The 18,562-nt window shown below is 42.8% G+C and overlaps 1 protein-coding gene across 1 annotated transcript in view; it reads right to left on the bottom strand.

Moving 5' to 3' along the window:
* Positions 1–9,626: 9,626 nt before the first annotated feature.
* EBF2 (EBF transcription factor 2) overlaps positions 9,627–18,562 on the bottom strand; it is a 216,118-nt gene continuing 207,182 nt past the window's right edge. Inside the window, exons 15-16 of the mRNA XM_052644509.1 lie at positions 16,544–16,711; positions 9,627–9,700 (exon numbers count right to left, since the gene is read on the bottom strand). Coding sequence (XP_052500469.1) covers positions 9,669–9,700; positions 16,544–16,711 — 200 coding nt within the window. The 3' untranslated portion in view covers positions 9,627–9,668. The remainder of the gene's footprint in view (positions 9,701–16,543; positions 16,712–18,562) is intronic.

The following is an 18,562-nucleotide window of genomic DNA, read 5'->3' on the forward strand; positions in this document are numbered from 1 at the left end:
ACCAGAGCACCACTTAGTATGTGATTTTGTGGCTTATGCCATAGAACCCTGTACATCCTGAATTTTTTAGGACAGCCCCATTTTAGACACACTTTTAGCTGTCAAGCCATGAGTTCTGATTTTTGGCTTACAAAATATGATTGCTTTGGTTTAGGTGAGCCTATGCTTTGTGAGGTCATTTTGGGAACTCATTTTTCTTGGGTGGCGTCAAAGATGACTCTGAGTTCTACCAAACTATATGCTAAATCAGTCATATTGAGATGATACAATGCAGTTACCAGGTGGTTCTGCTAATAATTAGAAACACATTTCTATATTTCATAGAACCAAAGAAAGGAAAACATCACCAGGAAAATGTTACATGTGGGGACAATTATTCAATAGGTCCTTGGCTGGGATTTGTAGATATGAACATAATTCAGAAGCAAAAATGAATACTGGAATAATACATGGAGATTTCTTTTTTTATCATTGCTGAATTACAAAACACAGGAATTAACATTCAGCCAAGTCTTGATTACTCAAGGAATGATGACCAATTTGTAGTATATTTTCCTCCCCATTCTCATTACTACAGTCCAGTATGTCTCAAATTCAAGTAATGTACTTAGAAGAAAATCTTTAAAAGGTCACACGCAGGCTAAGTCACTTCAATTGGGTCCAACTCTTTGTGACTCTGTGGACTGTAGCCTGCCAGGCTCCTCTTTACATGGAATTTTCCAAGCAGTAATACTGGAGTGGGTTGCCATGCCCTCCTCCAGGGGATCTTCCCAACCCAGGGATCGAATCCCTGTCTCTTATGTCTCCTGCATTGGCAGGTAGGTTCTTTACCACTAGCAGCATCTGGGAAGCCCCTTAAAAGGTCACGGTGCTTCTTAAATGCTTTATATGATAATTGTATTAAAATTCACACAGAACTATGAAATGTAATATTAAATTTCTTATGCTAAACTAAAATTTAAATTTATAGATGCTGTTTTAAATAAAGATTATTCATAAAGTAAAAACAATCAAAACTGTGAAATCAATAAGTTAAATGTTAACAATATTAATTCCCAGTAATGGCTGGGTGTTTAGCTGATATCTTCCCTTGTGACCAGGAGCAGACTTGAACCAAATATTAGAGATTAGTGGTAGAGATTTTCAACTCCCACTTTGTCTTGTAAGACAGAACAGTTCTCTCCCAGGAATTTATATATCCAGGTTGAGGTGTGTGTTCAGTCATGTCCAACTCTTTGTGACCCCAAGGACTGAAGCCCAGCAAGCTCCTCTGTCCATGGGATTTTCTAGGCAGGGATACTGGAGTGGGTTACCACTTTCTACTACAGGGGATCTTCCCGACCCAGGAATCAAACCCCTGTCTCATGTCTCCTGCATTGACAGGCACATTCTTTACCACTGCGCCACCTGGGAAGCCCCAAGCTTGAGGAATACTGCTTTTACCCCTGGTGGCTCAGACAGTGAAAAATCTGTCTGCCATGCGGGTATGATGCCTTAGTAGGGAAGACCCCCTGGAAAAGGGAATGGCAACCCACTGCAGTATTCTTGTTTGGGAAATCCCATGGACAGAGGAACCTGGCAGGCTACAGTCCATGGGGGTCACAAAGAGTCAGACATGCCTGAGCGACTAACCCTTCCATCCCTATTTTCCTAGATCTACAAGGGCAAAGAAACGATGTGAAACCAAAATGGCTCAGATATCCTTCATGTTGATAAAAATTGTCACTAAAGGGAATAGAGGGTAATTTGTCGATTTCAGTTAAATAAAGTTCTGACCTCTTTCCATTTGTTTCTCATCACGTGAGCTTTTAGATTATCTGTAATACTGCTCTCCAGAAATGCCTGCCAACTGCACAGAACTGACTGCAGCATGGCAGACAGACACATGTCTTTCTCCAAAGACGCCCACATTGATTTTTGAATGACAGGAACACATCTATTAGGACTCACACTGTAAGTAGACCCACTTGAAGGAGCAGCCAACTCATGTATTGTGATGTAAATGGTGCTGTACCACACCCAGCATTTTCATCTTCTAAGTATTTCACAAACACTGACTGATTAATAATCCTTCTTTCGGGGCTGCCAGGGAGGAGTTGTAGGGAAGGGGTAATGGTGGGTTTCTAGATAAACACATGTTAATTTTTATCGGAAATGGCAACCCACTCCAGTATTCTTGCCTGGGAAATTCCATGGACAGAGGAGCCTGGTGGGCTACAGTCCACGGGGTCGCAGGAACCGACATGACTTAGCGACTACCACCGCCAAGCAGGAAAGAAGCGAAAATGTTTAGAGCTCACATTTCTATATTCATTATTTTATTTAAACCTCAGCCTTGGCAGGAAAAGAATCTGGTGTAAAAGTCTTCTTATCACTATTTTTACAGAGGGAGAAGATAAAACTCCTTAAGATAATTTTCTGATAGTTATACAGTTATAGTAAGGGCTGGAGATGGAATTTGAACCCAGGTCTGCTCATTTCCCTGGTGGCTCAGAGGTTAAAGCATCTGCCTCTAATGCGGGAGACCCGGGTTCGATCCCTGGGTAGGGAAGATCCCCTGGAGAAGGAAATGGCAGCCCACTCCAGTATTCTTGCCTGGAGAATCCCATGGATGGAGAAGCCTAGTAGGTTACAGTCCACAGGATCGCAAAGAGTCGGACACGACTCAGCGACTTCGCCTCACCTCGCCTGCTCATTTCCAGCACTCCCACTCTTTCTGTTTCTCCACAGTGTCTAGAATGGACTTTTAGCATTGTCACTGTATTAGTCATTATCACTATTATCGCTGACACCAAGTGTCATTAATCTTTGATGACTTTAATATTTCAGATTTATGTAGTCACAGTCTTTGAGGCACTTGGAGCTCTATGCAACTCTTTTGCTCTTGCTCGGTGCAGAAATGGTAAATATTTATTTGGATTTGATATTGAAAGTCACTCTGGTCTCATTCCTGTCTTAAAAGCAATTTTTCATGGGTTCAGACTCTTGGACTTGAGAAAATCTGGAATGGAAAACAATGCTTGCTTTGTCCTCAGAAGTCACATTCATGACACACCAGATGTTCTGGTCTATGATAAAAAATTCTTCTTAACTTTTAATGGGAGAAAAAGTAGACTGGTGATTGGGCCACACATCCTTGAGTTTCTTTTTTTATTATTAATATTGATTAAAGAGAACTGGGACTGTGGCTTCTCTTGGGTGTACCACTCCCAGGGACACACAGTGCTGGAGACTGTTTCCTGTGCATAGGGCTTATTATCCTGCCCTAATTTTTATCGTTGGCTCAAATGGTATCCATGGCCAAATAATGGTCTCGTTGCTGTTCACTCTTTTATCTCCAAAACAGACCAGAGGGAACCTTGTGCTCTGACTGCTTCCCTTGTTAGCTCCTGTCTGAGAAGCAGCTGGAACCATGTAAGAGGAAGATGTTAACTGATTCCAAGGCAGGACTAGGTACCGTAGTTTTGCCCTTTCAAAGATGATGAACCAGGGAGTGCTGGGTTTCCACCTGAATTCCATCCTTGTGCAGGCAAGTGGGAGAGCTGGGATGTAAACCTGAGTCTGTAAATCCCATGCTGAAACTGTGGTTTTTAAGTCATTGAGCCTCTGTCACGTGTACACATTTTACATATTAATTTAATTGTTAATTTAATTGTTAATTGCTTGCTCAGCACTAAGTACTGTTTTAAATGTGGGGTATAGAATAATAAACAGACCAAAACCAGAAAATTACCCTTTATGGAGCTTAAACATCCTTTAATGTACATATATGTTTTCTTTTAATCATAATAACAGTGACACATATATATATACGTTGATATAGATCTTTAGCTGTGCATGTCCTAAGTTATATAATCTTGAATAAATTGCTGCATTGAGTCTTAGTCTTCTCAAATGCAAGACAAAGACAAAAGCAACTCTCTCTCTCTCTATATATATATATATGTATGTGTATAATATACATATGATATCCATGTATATATATATATATATACACATATACATAAAGATGTATAGTTGTTTTAGGTTTGCATTTGAGAAGAATAAGTCTTAATGTAGTGATTTGTTCAAGTTTACATAGTTGAAGATAGTAGAATTTGAATCAGGATCTCTGAATTCTAGCCATTTCCATTTTATCATACTACCTTTTATGCATATAATTTGTAAAAATAGAATTTTTCTGTTTAAAGTGGGATCAGCTTTAGAATAACCCAAAGCCTGATGGCATGACAGGTTATGTGCCATTTTATCATATTTCCAAGAGTCAGGTCCCTTTTTATATTTTATTCACTGTAACAAATTTCAGCTGGACAACCACTTTTAGTAGTAGTTTGGGGAATTACCTGTACCTTATTATTATATTTGGCAGAGTGTAACAGGAAAAATGAAGAATGCAGCCAATGAGCTGGTGCCCCAAGAGCTTGTTATCAAGGGTAATCTACAAGGTCCAAGGTAGAAGGGTGGTGGAATGAAAGAATTCATAGCCCTGTGCAGCAATCCCTTTATTTGTGAGTTGCCAAAACGCAGATGATATGAAGATATCAGATGAAAATGCTGTCATAAGACCTTTTCCATTAATTCCCACCCAAAAGAAAATAAGGAAATGAGAGCAAGAAGCATGAATTTCACCTTCAATTAATTTAGGAAAATTGGTTACCCCCAAACACAATTAATGAGGAAGGAAGGCAATGGCAGTGAAAGTCAAACAGGAATGTGGGTAGAGACTGAGAAAGGATGTTTCAGATGCTAATGTCAGAAAAAGCTGGTGCGATAAATGTTGCTATCCTGAGAGTCAAAACCAACAATCTCTTGTTGAAACAATTGGAACAAACATAGAGTCTGATTGTAGACGTATCTCTGGATTGTATTTGACAAAGACAGGAAGCACAGCAGGCAACACTAATGAGGGAATGACCCAGACAAACCAGATGTGTCAGAAGCAGCCAGTTAGGGCTTCCCTGGTGGCTCAGTGGTAAAGAATCTACCTGCCAATGCAGGAGACACAGGTTCTATCCCTCATCTGGGAAGATCCCACATGCTGGGGAGCAGCTAAGCCCATGTGCCACAACTGCTGGGCCTGTGCGCTAGCTTTCTTTGAATAGTGCTTAGAAACAGCATCTCATCTGGGACTTCACTGGTGGCCCAGTGGTTAAGACTTTGCCTTCCAATGCAGTGGTTGTGGGTTAGATCCCTCGTCAGGGAGCAAAGACTCCACATGCCTCATGGCCAAAAGCCAAAACATAAAACATAAGCACTATTGTGATAAATTAATTAAAGACCTTAATAAATGGTCTGCATTTGAAAAGAATCTTTAAAAAACAAACAAAAAAATAGCATCTCATTCACTTATGCAAGGAACACAGTTTCTATGGTTTGGAGATCTCTAATCTGCTTACTCCTTGGAAGAAAAGTTATGACCAACCTAGATAGCATATTAAAAAGCAGAGACATTACTTTGCCGACTAAGGTCCATCTAGTCAAGGCTATGGTTTTTCCAGTGGTCATGTATGGATGTGAGAGTTGGACTGTGAAGAAGGCTGAGTGCCAAAGAATTGATGCTTTTGAACTGTGGTGTTGGAGAAGACTCTTGAGAGTCCCTTGGACTGCAAGGAGATCCAACCAGTCCATGCTGAAGGAGATCAACCCTGGGATTTCTTTGGAAGGAATGATGCTAAAGCTGAAGCTCCAGTACTTTGGCCACCTCATGCGAAGAGTTGACTCATTGGAAAAGACTCTAATGCTGGGAGGAATTGGGGGGCAGGAGGAGAAGGGGACGACAGAGGATGAGATGGCTGGATGGCATCACCGACTCGATGGATTTGAGTCTGAGTGAACTCCGGGAGATGGTGATGGACAGGGAGGCCTGGCATGCTGCGATTCACGGGGTCGCAAAGAGTCGGACACGACTGAGCGACTGAACTGAACTGAACTGAATCCTTGTAGAAAGAAATCAAACCATCCTATTATGAGTAGGCTTGTGAATAGTTTGGTGGAAAAACCACGTTCAGAATCCCATTCTCCTAAATGTACTATGTCAATTTCCCTTTACTCATCTTTGTCCGTGACAGCCTTCCCCTCTGCAGTGCCCACTAACAACCCCTACTGCAACATTTCTACCATCCTTTGAAGGACCCTCCAGCTCTACCCCGCCATGGGAACTTCTCTGACCACACCACCTCTCTGTGATCGCTGTTTTCTCTGGACAGTGCTTCTGTCTTCTTAGACAAGCTATTTTCCATGAATTATTTCCTCCTAGAGGCATGAGACTTTCTCTCTTCCTGTGATCTAAAACTAAACATCACATCTCTGTCCAGCCTCCAGTTCTTCACCTTGTACCTGATGGATCAGCTATAACATTTGTTGAGTTTTGCAGTTTCAAATCTAAATAGACTACTCACCTACCCTAAGAATTCTATATAACCAAAGTCCAACATTGGAAGTAGGATCATTTGGGTTTTTATGAAGGGATTTGACTACATGGATACATAAATATATACAGAAAAATACTTGAGTTATATGTATTCTCTCCTCCAAGTCAGCACCACAGAATATTTACCAAGTAAGCAAAAGCTGTAGTAAAATTTCCCAACAGGAGTTCAGGAACTAGCAGCCATGTGAAAATCCCCAAACTTAAGTGTAAATTCTGCCCCCCACCAAAGAAAGAATAAATCCAAAACTTGATTTTTTTCCCACTTGAAAAAAAGAGAGAGACAAGTTCCAAATTATTTTTACAGTACAAAAATTTTATTTTTTGTTAGGATAATTTAAAGTTTAAAACTGAAGTAGACATATTCATTTTACAAACAAGATATTCTTTCATAAGTAAGACCATTAAAAACAGTAAACAAAAAAAGCTGTCTTTACAAAAAGCTCTGTGCATAGCAACTTTATACTGTATATAACTGACAAAGCAGAAATGATAAAATGAAACTATACAGTTTGAAAATGAGACCTTACTGTACAAAAGTTAGAGAAGGGGATGGTTTTTAAACCATGCATATTGGAATGTGCAAAGAAAAACTGGGGGAGGATATGATGCTGTAACAAAAAAAAAAAGAGAGAGAGAGAGATAAATAATGCAGTAAATAAAGTGTCCCTTTAAATGAAAAATCTTAACACAGCTCCTTTTACAAAGATAGGATAGAATTTGTAGTTACCTATAGAAATACTTATTTCAAGTGGCACAAAAATAACCTGGAACCAGAATGATTTAACAGCAACGACTAAAGAGAACAGAGTAGCTTTGTTTTTAATTTATTAGTACACTAAACATCATCCTTACACACATTTGTACACTTAAATAGATCTGTCGCTGCTGAGGTTCTAGCTGAATGGTCAAAGATGTCTGGTATTTAGTTACACACATTTTTCGGTGTAAAGCTACCGAGAAATTCTACAATCATTTTGAAGACAGTACTGCACTCATCTTCATGCAAGAGCAAAATTCACAGATTCTAAAAGCAATGCTACTTAAAAAAAACATTTCCTTATGTTGGATTGGCTGGAATCCAGGTCTAAACATGCTTAATTTCATTCTGCCTTCACTTTTGGATGGCGGTGTGTGTCATCCACACTCTTCCTCTTCCATCAGATTTTTCACTGAGGAACGTTCTCTTGTGTGTGTTTCCCTGTTTTGTTTTTTTGTTTTTTGGTGCTTTAGGCCCTGACTGTGAGGGACAGTCAGCATGATTACAAGCATGCCAGGTTTCCAAACTTGGAGTATCATGTGCGTAGAAATAATATTTGGGTCATATTGGGTAGTTCTGGAATAAAGGCAGATAAGACCATTGAGGGTTAAATAGAAGTGGGCAAATGGAAGGGAGGGAGAATTTATGACGTCACCTAAACTTGGCTCAGATGTACTGAAGATGTTTTTTTCAGGAGAGCTGCATTAATTTCTAATTGGAATCCTAACCTGATACCCCAAACTTAAGTCTGTGTATAGCCTGTACTGTGGTGTCAGTCAACAAGGAGAACCCTGGCCTGGAAAAAAGTGACATCCTTATTGGCCATTGAGATAAGTCTGGATATATCTCCAAGACCTCACAGACTTTCAAGACTTAGCCCCATGTTAGCAGCTCCTTCCAGATTTCTCCTGCTAAGAGCTAGTCCCAGAACTTATGAGAGCCTGTCACAGGCCTAGGGAAATATGCTATTTGGAACACGGGTGCCCCTACCCTCTGACTCTGCTAAGAATCTAGGTTTCCATTTCTTCAAATATCAGAGGAGAGAGTTAGGGCTTATAACCTGCCTCTTCCTCATCCTATCACATTCTTGCCTGGAAACTGTGTCAAGCAGGATACATAGTTGTTTTCCAGGTGAGCTTAATTCCATGAAAGCAGAAATCTGCAGAGATAAGGAAAGATGTGGACATCCTAAGATTGATAAGGAGGAGTCTGAAAGACAGAGTCAACTTCTTCAAACCTGCTTCTGAAGGTCTATGGGGCTTACATCTCTATGCTGAAGCAGGTCACCAAAGAGGAGGGAATGTGGGGCTCTGAACAGGAAGATTCCACAGGGGCCAGTTGGTTGGGGAAGTCACGTGACATTGGCTGTCTTTAAGGTGAGCCCTGCCTTTTCCTGGGGATTGCAAAGCCAGGGGTGCACTGAAATGGGAATGCTCTGCACTTCTCAGGGGAGAATGTTGGGAGCTAATGTGAATTCTTAAAAATTATATATTCACAAAGAGTGAATACCAAAAGGGACATGTAGGCTATTAGAAAGCTGACGGAGCTGGGAATGGATGGATGGGTTTGAGTATTTGTGTACGTGCAAGGACTTGCATCTTTGTCTCTGCACCTGGTTGTTCTACATAAGGAACATATTCTTGCCTGTGTGGGTCAATAAAATGATGGAAAAAGAGGGGGATGCAGGACAGGGGATAAGAGTCTAGTAAGTAACTGCAGTAATAATCACACACCTTTTAAACTTGTTACTACCTGTTTGCATCACTTCCATTTTACATCAGGAAGAGAAATTCCTCTCTCTTCCAAAAAGGTCTGAATTTCTACCTCTACTTACAATAAGTTACACATTTATTTATTTAAATAATTGTAAAACATTTAAAATTTTTTCCCTTTTTTTGTTTTTTTTTGTTTGTTTGTTTGTTATTTAAGGAGATTAAACTATAAGCAAACACACATACAAGCACATTTCATCATTCGATTCAGGTTTTGTTTTAACAAAGTCTTTCATGCTGGTACCCTGTTTTGTTCAATTTTTTTTTTCTGCATAAACTAAATTGGTATCTGAAAGGCTTCATAGAAAATAGAAACTTTCAACTTTTTTTTTCCTACAAAGAAAAACAAATAGTATCCAAAATATTAAGCATGAATCGTTTGCCAATTTTTTTTCTTAAATATTTTACAAACATAGGAAGGTGGTTCTCGTAATGTTCGTAACAAAGAATTGCATTTCTGCTCTTAGCACTGACTACGTCAATGACATCTTTTGTCCTTGTTCCCAAGAGGGTCAGTTTGTGTAGCTACCATCAGAGCTACATGACAAACAGGAGACCAGGTTAAGAGGTGGCTCCTGGCAAAGCCAGATCAGTCCATCATGTTCACCTGGGGGTGCAACTCTCCCCAGAGAGCTCCTAGCACTTTCTTTGTTATCAGTCCATCAGAGTAAATAGTTTTGTGCTATAAGAAAGCTGTTCTTCCTCTTCTTTACATCGGGGGCACGACAAGTCCAGTCATGGCTGCAAAGAAAGAGTGGACACAAGCATGAGGCTTAGAGACTCTTTACATTAAAGTCTAGAACCCAGAGAGAGGGGTAGGGGATGGGATGGACAGTCTGGAACAATCCAGGGTGTTGGTACCTTCAGCTGATATGGGAACCCACTGTCCTCAGGTCCCAGGAGGTACAGTGGTAAAGAACCTGCCTGCCAATACAGGAGATGCAAGGGACTCAGTTCGATCCCTGGGTCAAGAAGAGCACCTGCAGAAGTAAGTGGCAACCCACTCCAGTATTCTTGCCTGGTGGGCTGTGGTCCAAGAGGTCACAAAGAGTCAGGGACACAATGGAAGTGCCTGAGCACCGCACTGGTCTAGCAGACAACCAGGGAGAGGCACTGAAGCCTTAATCACTGGACATAACACAAAGCTTCCTGCCTTACTGAATCACTGAACATAACACAAAGCTTGCTGAAATTTTGCTTCAAAGGCCAAGAATCATGTAGTATTTTATATTAGTGGGTTGTATAATTGACATATAAACATGTACTAAATTGTAATATGGATATATGTGTAAGATAGTTTTCATTATTAGACTAAAATAATTTCTAGATTATACAGTTTCAAATCACTTAGCTGGAAGAGGAAAATAAATTCCAGGTGCCACGCCTATTGAGTTACTTACAAGGCATCATTTATAACAAATCAGACTTTCTACCCATCCTGGGTTTCTATTCATTCTAGCTGAAATTTGATGAGTTTTCTAACTGGTTCATCTTCCTTTGGGATGCACAACTATCTGGGCTTCCCTCATAGCTCAGTTGGTAAAGAAGCTGCCTGAATCTCCTGCCCCAGTGCAGGAGACCTTGGTTCTATTCCTGGGTTGGGAAGATCCGCTGGAGAAGGGAAAGGCTACCCACTCCAGTATTCTGGCCTGGATAATTACATGGACTGTATAGTCCATGGGGTCGCAAAGAGTTGGACACAACTGAGCGACTTTCACTTTCACTATCTGTGATGCCCATTCACTAAGGGATGCTGATTCACTGGAACAGAAGGGCTAATTTAATTTAGCCCTAATTTAAGAGTCACCCCAATCTCTACTCTTCACCCCCAATCCAAGTGCAGTGTCCAGTGCCCTAGTCCATCCATCCATCCTAGTCCCTAGTTCAGTATCCATCTGGTCAAGTGGAAAATGCCTGTCTGGACGGTATCAGGTTCAAAGTGTCCCCTTGATATGAGAAATAAAGCAGCGTCAGCACAATGTAGTAAAATCACACACCAAAATGCATCCCTCTGGCCTTGGCTTTCAGGGGGTGAACCCACCGAATTTGCACATTCTTGGAACCTGGCAGAGTAGTTTCCTTGTGTCCAAATGTCACACTGTATCTAGAATTTGATCCTTTGAGTTTTATTGTCAAAGCCTCATCTAGAGGGCTTATCAAACATCACAGAAGCATTTGGCCAAATGGTGTTCACTAGGCTTATAAGCAAATGGCCAAAATTCTTCCTGCTTCTTCTAACATCTCTCTCCACCCACTTCCTTCCTTCTTCTTTCTTTCCTACCCCTCCCCTCCTCCCTCTTCCTCCCTCTCGCTCTACCCCTTCTCTCTATGCCAGCTCGTCTTCTCAGGCAAGATTGTCAGCCGCCTATTTCCCTGCCCATATAGCCTTTATTGAATGTTTGTGAGATCCGGATTAAGGTCTTACACAGCTAGCAAAGCCTTAATTATTTTTGCCTGTATTACTATATATTGAATCGATGTAACTTTTCAATAAAGGCAGTTCAATTCTGGACACTCCCCAATGATTTGGAGATATAGGAACTCTGGTAATTATCCCAGAGTGTAGGAGGGTTTTTTTTTTTTTTTTTTCTCCTGGAGGGAGCTGGAAAATGAATCTGGCACATTGTGCATAATATTATCTTGACAATCTATACTCATCAACTGTGATTGCCTGATAAATGAGGTGGAAGGTGGGGGAAATGAATAGGGCACGTTGAGCTCCCTGGCAGTAGGTCTGGGGCTCACGTTTTCAACTTTAACTTGTCTATTACACTTCAGCCTCATCAGCCCCTTCCTTTTCCTGCATCCTTGAGAGAGTTATCTAAAGGGCTTATTAAAAGGGCAGAGCCTCTCTGAGAACAAGATCCACTGCATGTCTGGAGAAAAACCTATTTCATGGATTTTGCTTCTTCCTGGTGTCATGTTGGGCACTTGGGTGGGCGAGACTCTGCTCCGTGGTGACCCTGACTTCTTGCTTGTAGAAACCATTGCCAGTGTGTACATGCCCATCACACTGCTATATTTTAAATGAATAACCAATAAGGGCCTACTGTATAGCACAGAGAACTCTGCTCAATGTCATGTGGCAGCGTGGATGGGAGGGGAGTTTGCGGGGAAACGGACACCTGTACATGTATGGCCGAGGCCCTTTGATGTTCGCCTGAAAGTATCATAACATTGTTAATCGGCTACACCCCAATGCAAAATAAAAAGTTTTTTTTAAAAAAGAAACTGTTGCCAACAGACAGAAAGCAAAAGTTAATTGGGAGAATGCGTAACTGCACATTGTCCAATTTCTTTTCACCTTTGACATTTTATGGGAATTGTAACAGTTACTCTTTGGTGCAGGTAGAAAGTAGGTATGGATGAATGCTGAAGAGAGGAACTGCTATAATATTTCTGTCCCCGGAAAGACTAAGGGCTGCCAGAACTCAGGCTCTAGGGTAAAAATGTCTGAGTTCAAGTTCTTCAGTCACTGGTTCTGTGGTCCTGGGTGAGCTCCTTAACTAGCCATGGTGATAACTGTATGACCTTTGCCTTTGGCTCACAGGATGCTGGAACAAGATAATTCGTGTAAAGTGCTTGGTCCAGCATCTTACATGTGGGGTCCAGGCATGGTCCACGAGTCTTGGAGAGTGTTGGCTGTCCAATCTTCCTGCGGGCAACCGAAACCACCTCACCTTACAGCAGGAGAATAGAAGAACCTCCCTCTCAGCCTGTGATTTTCAGGCTCCACCTCAGACCACATTTTCACTCTCCCACTGTCTGTCCCTAAAGAGATGGAGCATCCTGCCATTCAGCCGCTGCCACCCCAGGATCCCTTCATTCAGTGGCTGTGGGCAGCACATTCAAGGTCAGCTTGGCTCTCTCTGTCTCTGCACCAACGGGACACCTGGTGTTGCTGGACCTTAAACTGCTGGTCACCTGGTCCAAATGAGGAAAAACTGGAGTGAAGACTTCTGGAAGGCATCCTTTGTCAGCCCCAGCCTCTCTCTGCTGGGCACGTCCTTTGCTTTTCCTAGTTCTTCACACATGTAACTTCTCAACAACCTTGAGAGAGAGCAATCAGTTCTCCTGTTTAACAGTCTAGGAACCCCAGGTTCTTGGATGACAGTGACTAGTATGGATGCCCCAGCATGTGGGAGGCTGAGCTCTAATTCCAGCAACATCTGATGAAGTCAAGTTCATATACAAGGACATACAGTGTAGAACAAGGAACTCTGATTAATGTCATGTTCCATTGTTCCAGCATTCTTCCCACCATGGGTAGTCTTTGAGGTTCTCCAAAGAATTCTCTCTTATTTCTACATACACAACTTTATATTTTCATAGTTCTTTCTAAGTTTTTTAGTCTCCAATTCCTAATTTAAGTGTCCTTTTTATTCTGTTCTCCTTCTCCAGCCCCTCCCCATCTTCCTCCTCCATCTTAAGGTTCAAATCACCAAGGGAATTTGGAGGGAGTTTTAAGACTCCAACCTGGAGAAGGGAAGGGCAACCCACTCCAGTTTTCTTGCCTGGAGAACCCCATGGATAGAGAAGCCTGGTGGGCTATGGTCCATAGGGTCACACAACTCCATCCTGACCAGTGGACCACAGAGGGCCTTGGGCATGCAGCCACCAGCACAGTGGGGATTCTAGGCCATGGCAGCCAGTGAAAAATTGGTCCTGGCCTCTGAGAGCCAAGAGCCAGGTAGGACTCCTAGGCGGGCCACCCTGGATACCAAAGACCCAAAAAATCTGAGTCAACTAGCTCTGCTCCTCAACTCAGTCCCTGCGAGAGAGAGGGGTGGCAGGTGGCAGTCAAGTTATACTTTTCTTCCTCCAAGTGAAGCTGAAAATATTGGCAAGAGTTGGCTGGAGGGAGAGAAAACCCATACCCTCCCTTTCCTCCTCTGACACTTGCACTCACCCTTAGTCCTTCTTGGGCCTCTCACTCTGCGTTTCCCTGATGAGCCCTGTGTGGCCCCCACCAGACTTAAGGGACATGACTAAAACCATAAGACTTGGAAAGGGGAGACATCACTGCTGAAGAGGTGGTGGGGAAGGGGAAGATGTGGCAAAAATTCAGCAATTGTTATACTTAAAATGGATAACCAACAGGGACCTATTATACAGCACAGGGAACTCTGCTCAATGTTATGTGGCAGCCTGGATGGGAGCGGACTTTGGAGGGAGAATGGATATATGTATATGTATGGCTGAGTTCCTTCGCTGTTCACCTAAAACTAATTGTTGATCAGCTATGTTGTTGTTTAGTTGCTAAGTCCCATCTGACTCTTTGCGACCCCATGGACTGTAGTCCACCAGGCTTCTCTGTCCATGTGATTTCCCAGGCAAGAATACTGGAATGGGTTGCTATGCCCCACTTCAGGGGATCTTCCCGACCCAGGGATTGAACCTACATCTCTTGCATTGGCAGGCAGATTCTTTACCACTGAGTCATCCCCTATACTCCAATACAAAATATATACTTATATCTTATATACCGCCATATATAAGATAGATAGCCAGTGGGAATTTGCTGTATGACTCAGGGAACTCAAACCGGAGCTCTGTGACAACTTAGAGGAGTGGGTAGGAAGGGACATATGTATAGCTATGGCTGATTCATGTTCATGTATGGCAGAAACCAACATAATATTATAAAGCAATTACCCTTCAATTAAAAATAAATAAATTTTTTAAAACTCAGCAACTGTTCTCCTATTCCAGTCTGGAGGTAAGGCCATCATGGGGAAAGTTCTGGACATGTCCCATCATGCTAGGCTAGAAACCACTGGCCCTTGATGAGAGACAGGGAAGTGGAGATGTTTAGCTACAGGCTCAGCCTGCTTCTCACTGAATCTGACATCTGGATGAAAAGCAAAATATATACAAGTATTTTTCCCCTTCAAATATACAGATGTTTCCAACTATTCCCATGCTGGGTGGCATGTAGACCCAGCTGCTTTGTCTCATTAGAAGCAAAAGAATTTTCAGGGGCTCTTCTGAGGGCTGGGTTTTCAAATCTTATTTCACAGTTTGTCTGTCAAGTCACTTGACTTCGAGGAGGCACCATCACTCTAATGGTAGAAATGTGGCAGGAACATGCCATACCTCGCAGAACCGTGCTCAGCCCCAGCTAGCGAAGACACCCTCACAAGTATCCCCCCAACACACAAGGCTCAGGATTCCCCGTGCAATCATAAAGCCACCAGGCAGAAGCAGTTCCAAGGTCAACACAGTCCATCGAGGCTGTGCTGACCTCAGAGGCTTTGATCCACGAGGGGTTACCCAAACTTCTGCCCTCTTTGGTTTTATCCAATACTGCCTGTCGTGAATGTTTGCATGTCAAGACACAAGGAGCAGCCTAAAAATAATGTGGGGCGTTAGGCTCCCCCAGTGCTCAGCAGTTTCCAATTTTCTCTCGAGCCATCAGCTGCTCCCATTCACAATGAGGTGATTAGATTCTCATGTGCTCATCATATGCGTGGTACATCATGTCACATTATATTTTAGGACATCACTGAAGAACAGGTCTGATGGGTGATATTAATACTTATTCTTAGACACAGCCTATCTTTCTTCCTTTCTTCTCTACCCCACCCTGATTGGGCACCTGCTATCAGTTCCACCAGCATGAAAACCAGAATTCTCAGAACTCACTGGTTGCTTCTGATAGGTCTTGTCCATTGGTGCCACGGCACTGGGAATGCTGTGTGGGTGGCAAGCCGGTTCATGTGGCACCTGCTGTGGTGGTCAGGTACCTTAAGGGAAATAGTGACATGGTCTCGTGGAAAGCGAGGTCTGGAGGGCTTCCCTGGCAGCTCATTGGTAAAGAATGCACCTGCCAATGCAGCAGACGCAGGTTTGACCCCTGATCCAGGAAGAACCCATGTACTGTGGTGGAACTAAGCCCATGCACCACAACTGCTGAGCCTGTGCTCCAGAAATGGGGAGCCACACTACTGAAGCCTGGCACTCTCCAGCTTGTGCTCAGCAACAAGAAAAGCCCTCGCACCACAGCTAGAGAGCAGCCCTCACTTGCTGCAACTAGAGAAGAGTTTGCACAGCAATGATGACCTAGCAGAGCTTTAAAAAAAAAAAAAAAGGCAACATCTGGAGAGTCCAGACACTCCTGGAGGGTCCACATGGCTCTGTTCTTAGTTGCTCAGTCATGTCTGACTCTTTGCAACCCTGTGGACTATAGCCCCCTAAGCTTCTCTGTCCCTGGGGATTTTCCAGGCAAGAATACTGGAGTGGGTTGCCATGCCCTCCTCCAGGGGATATTCCCAACCCAGGGATTGAACCCAGGTCTCCCACACTGCAGGTGGATTCTTTACCGTCTAAGCCACCACCCTACCACAGTTAATTCTGTGTCCTTGCAGAGTCGTCTGACTCCTCTATTATTCCCCCCATCTTGCCCTAGGATAGAGAACTAGCCCAGCTCTGCAAGCCATGCTGGTCCCACGATGAAAACACCAAAGCATCTCCTTGTAGGGAAATGGCTAGAGACACAGAAGGATTCAAGGCTGTTTGCTCTCACTTTGTGGACTCTGTGGCACATGGACCATGCTGACTCCCAAGGTGCTACAGCATGCTTACCTCTGAATCCGTTTCCGTTGCCACTGGAGCAGGCAGGCGAAGGGGAGCCTTGGGGCCTGATGACAGGGGCAAAGGCACTCTTCTGTTTGACAGCAGGAAAAACTGAAGAGGAAAACGGGAGGATGGAGGATGTGCTGGAAGATCCAACCGTGGGACTTGATGACATGACTGGAAAGCAAAGGACATTCCTTCTTTAGAAAGAGGAAGATCTAGGAGCTTTGTTCTTTCTTCAGTACATACAACCAGTACATACTGATTGCAAAATTACGCGTTTGTTCCAGGCATTGTTCCAGATTCCAGGGATTTGAGAAGAAGTTGAATGTGACAATGACCCTGCCCTGTCCCTTGGAAGGAATAGACAAATGAAACAATGAGTAGGGTCATCATCCTATCGGAGGAGCAAATATGATGCTAAGGAGATACATCCAGGCCAGGTGCTTTTCTGTCTGGAAGAGTCAGGAAGGCATCAGCAGGAGGTCATATTTGATAGGTCTTAATCCACAAGTACTGGGTTGGCCAAAACGTTTGTTCGGATTTCTCTGAAAGGTATTGTAGAAAAACCCAAACAAACTTTTTGGCCAACCCAATAGAAGCTCAACACAAGAAGGTTAAGACCAACCTCTGAAAAATGATCAAGTCTACTAAAAAACAGAAACCTCTTTTTTTCTTTTTAATCCTAAAATGTAATCCTGCCTGGGAGCCATGTGCCTCCCTGGCAGTTCTCAGGGCACCAGAGATTTGCTCTGTAGGGTAGGCATCTTCTCGGAGCGTGCCATCTCTATGGGCCACTTCCTCATTAAATGTAAAAGTTTATTAACATTGAAGAGATTACCTCCCATCTCCCTCTACTTTCAGAGCTCCTGGGAAATAAAGCTGCAAGTCAGCCTCCTCTGATGTAATGTGTAGGAAAAAAACACACCAGTATTAACATTAAAATGACTTCAAGGAAGCCAAAAGCTAACTGTTGTGATTTCCAAGAAAAATAAAGGCAACTTACACAACAAAGTGCCCCACCTCTTAATGTCAGATACTCCACCAACTTACATCATACAAGAAGATAATTTTCTTCCAGGTTCAATTTGCTCGAAAAAGAGGTAAACTTGAGTTCACACACGTAAAATTGTTAGAGATAGCATTTTATAGTATATAGTCAAGTTTCAGGGACTCATTCTAGCATAGTGTCCAGAATTCTGAACTGTCCCAAGTCATATGACTTAGAATTACTGGAACATAATGGCAAAGGCCATAATAAAGGCTAAGAGTGCTGACTTCTACTTCGTATCATCAGTAGTCCAGATAGTCCACAAGTAAATCTGAAACTGAGGACATGAATGTGAGTTAATGTTTCAAGTATAAGGTGAATTTTGGAGGTCCAGTGTTCTGATGGCCTTTGCAAGACTCCATCCTCATTTTTCCCCTCTCCCTATAAACACAGACATTCGGCTGTGTTCACACAATTGCATATCCAAAGCAATAATACGGCATGCCTCCCATGCAATGTCTTTTACAGCCGATCTACAAACCAAAGACTTAAAAAAAAAAAAAGCTTTATCTAAAAACTGCTCATCCTGAAGTGATCCTGATTTAAAGGGCAATGCAAAAGGAAGCACTGGAATACATCCCAGTCTTCAAAAGAAAAAAATTGGTGGTATTTGTAGCGCTAGTGGTAAAGAATCCACCTGCCAATGCACAAGACGTAAGAGACAGGGGTTCGATCCCTGGGTCAGGAAGATGCCCTGGAGGAGGGCATGATAACTCACTCCAGTATTCTTGGCTAGAGAACCCCATGGACAGAGGAGCCTAGTGGGGTCGCAGTCCACAGGGTGGCAAAGAGTCAGATACGACTGAAGCACCTTAGCATGCATGCACATGGGAGAGGATACAGGGTTAAGCCTGGAGAATGGATTTTATTCACGGGTCCAAGTCAGTCTCCTCTCTAGCCTTGGTTTTAGCATCAGTGAAATGTGTGTGTGCGCACAGGGTGAGTGGCTGGGACCTCTCCTCTTTCTGTAAGGCACA

The sequence above is a fragment of the Budorcas taxicolor genome, chromosome 8 (genome assembly GCF_023091745.1).
Source record: "Budorcas taxicolor isolate Tak-1 chromosome 8, Takin1.1, whole genome shotgun sequence".
In the NCBI taxonomy this organism is placed as follows: domain Eukaryota; kingdom Metazoa; phylum Chordata; class Mammalia; order Artiodactyla; family Bovidae; genus Budorcas; species Budorcas taxicolor.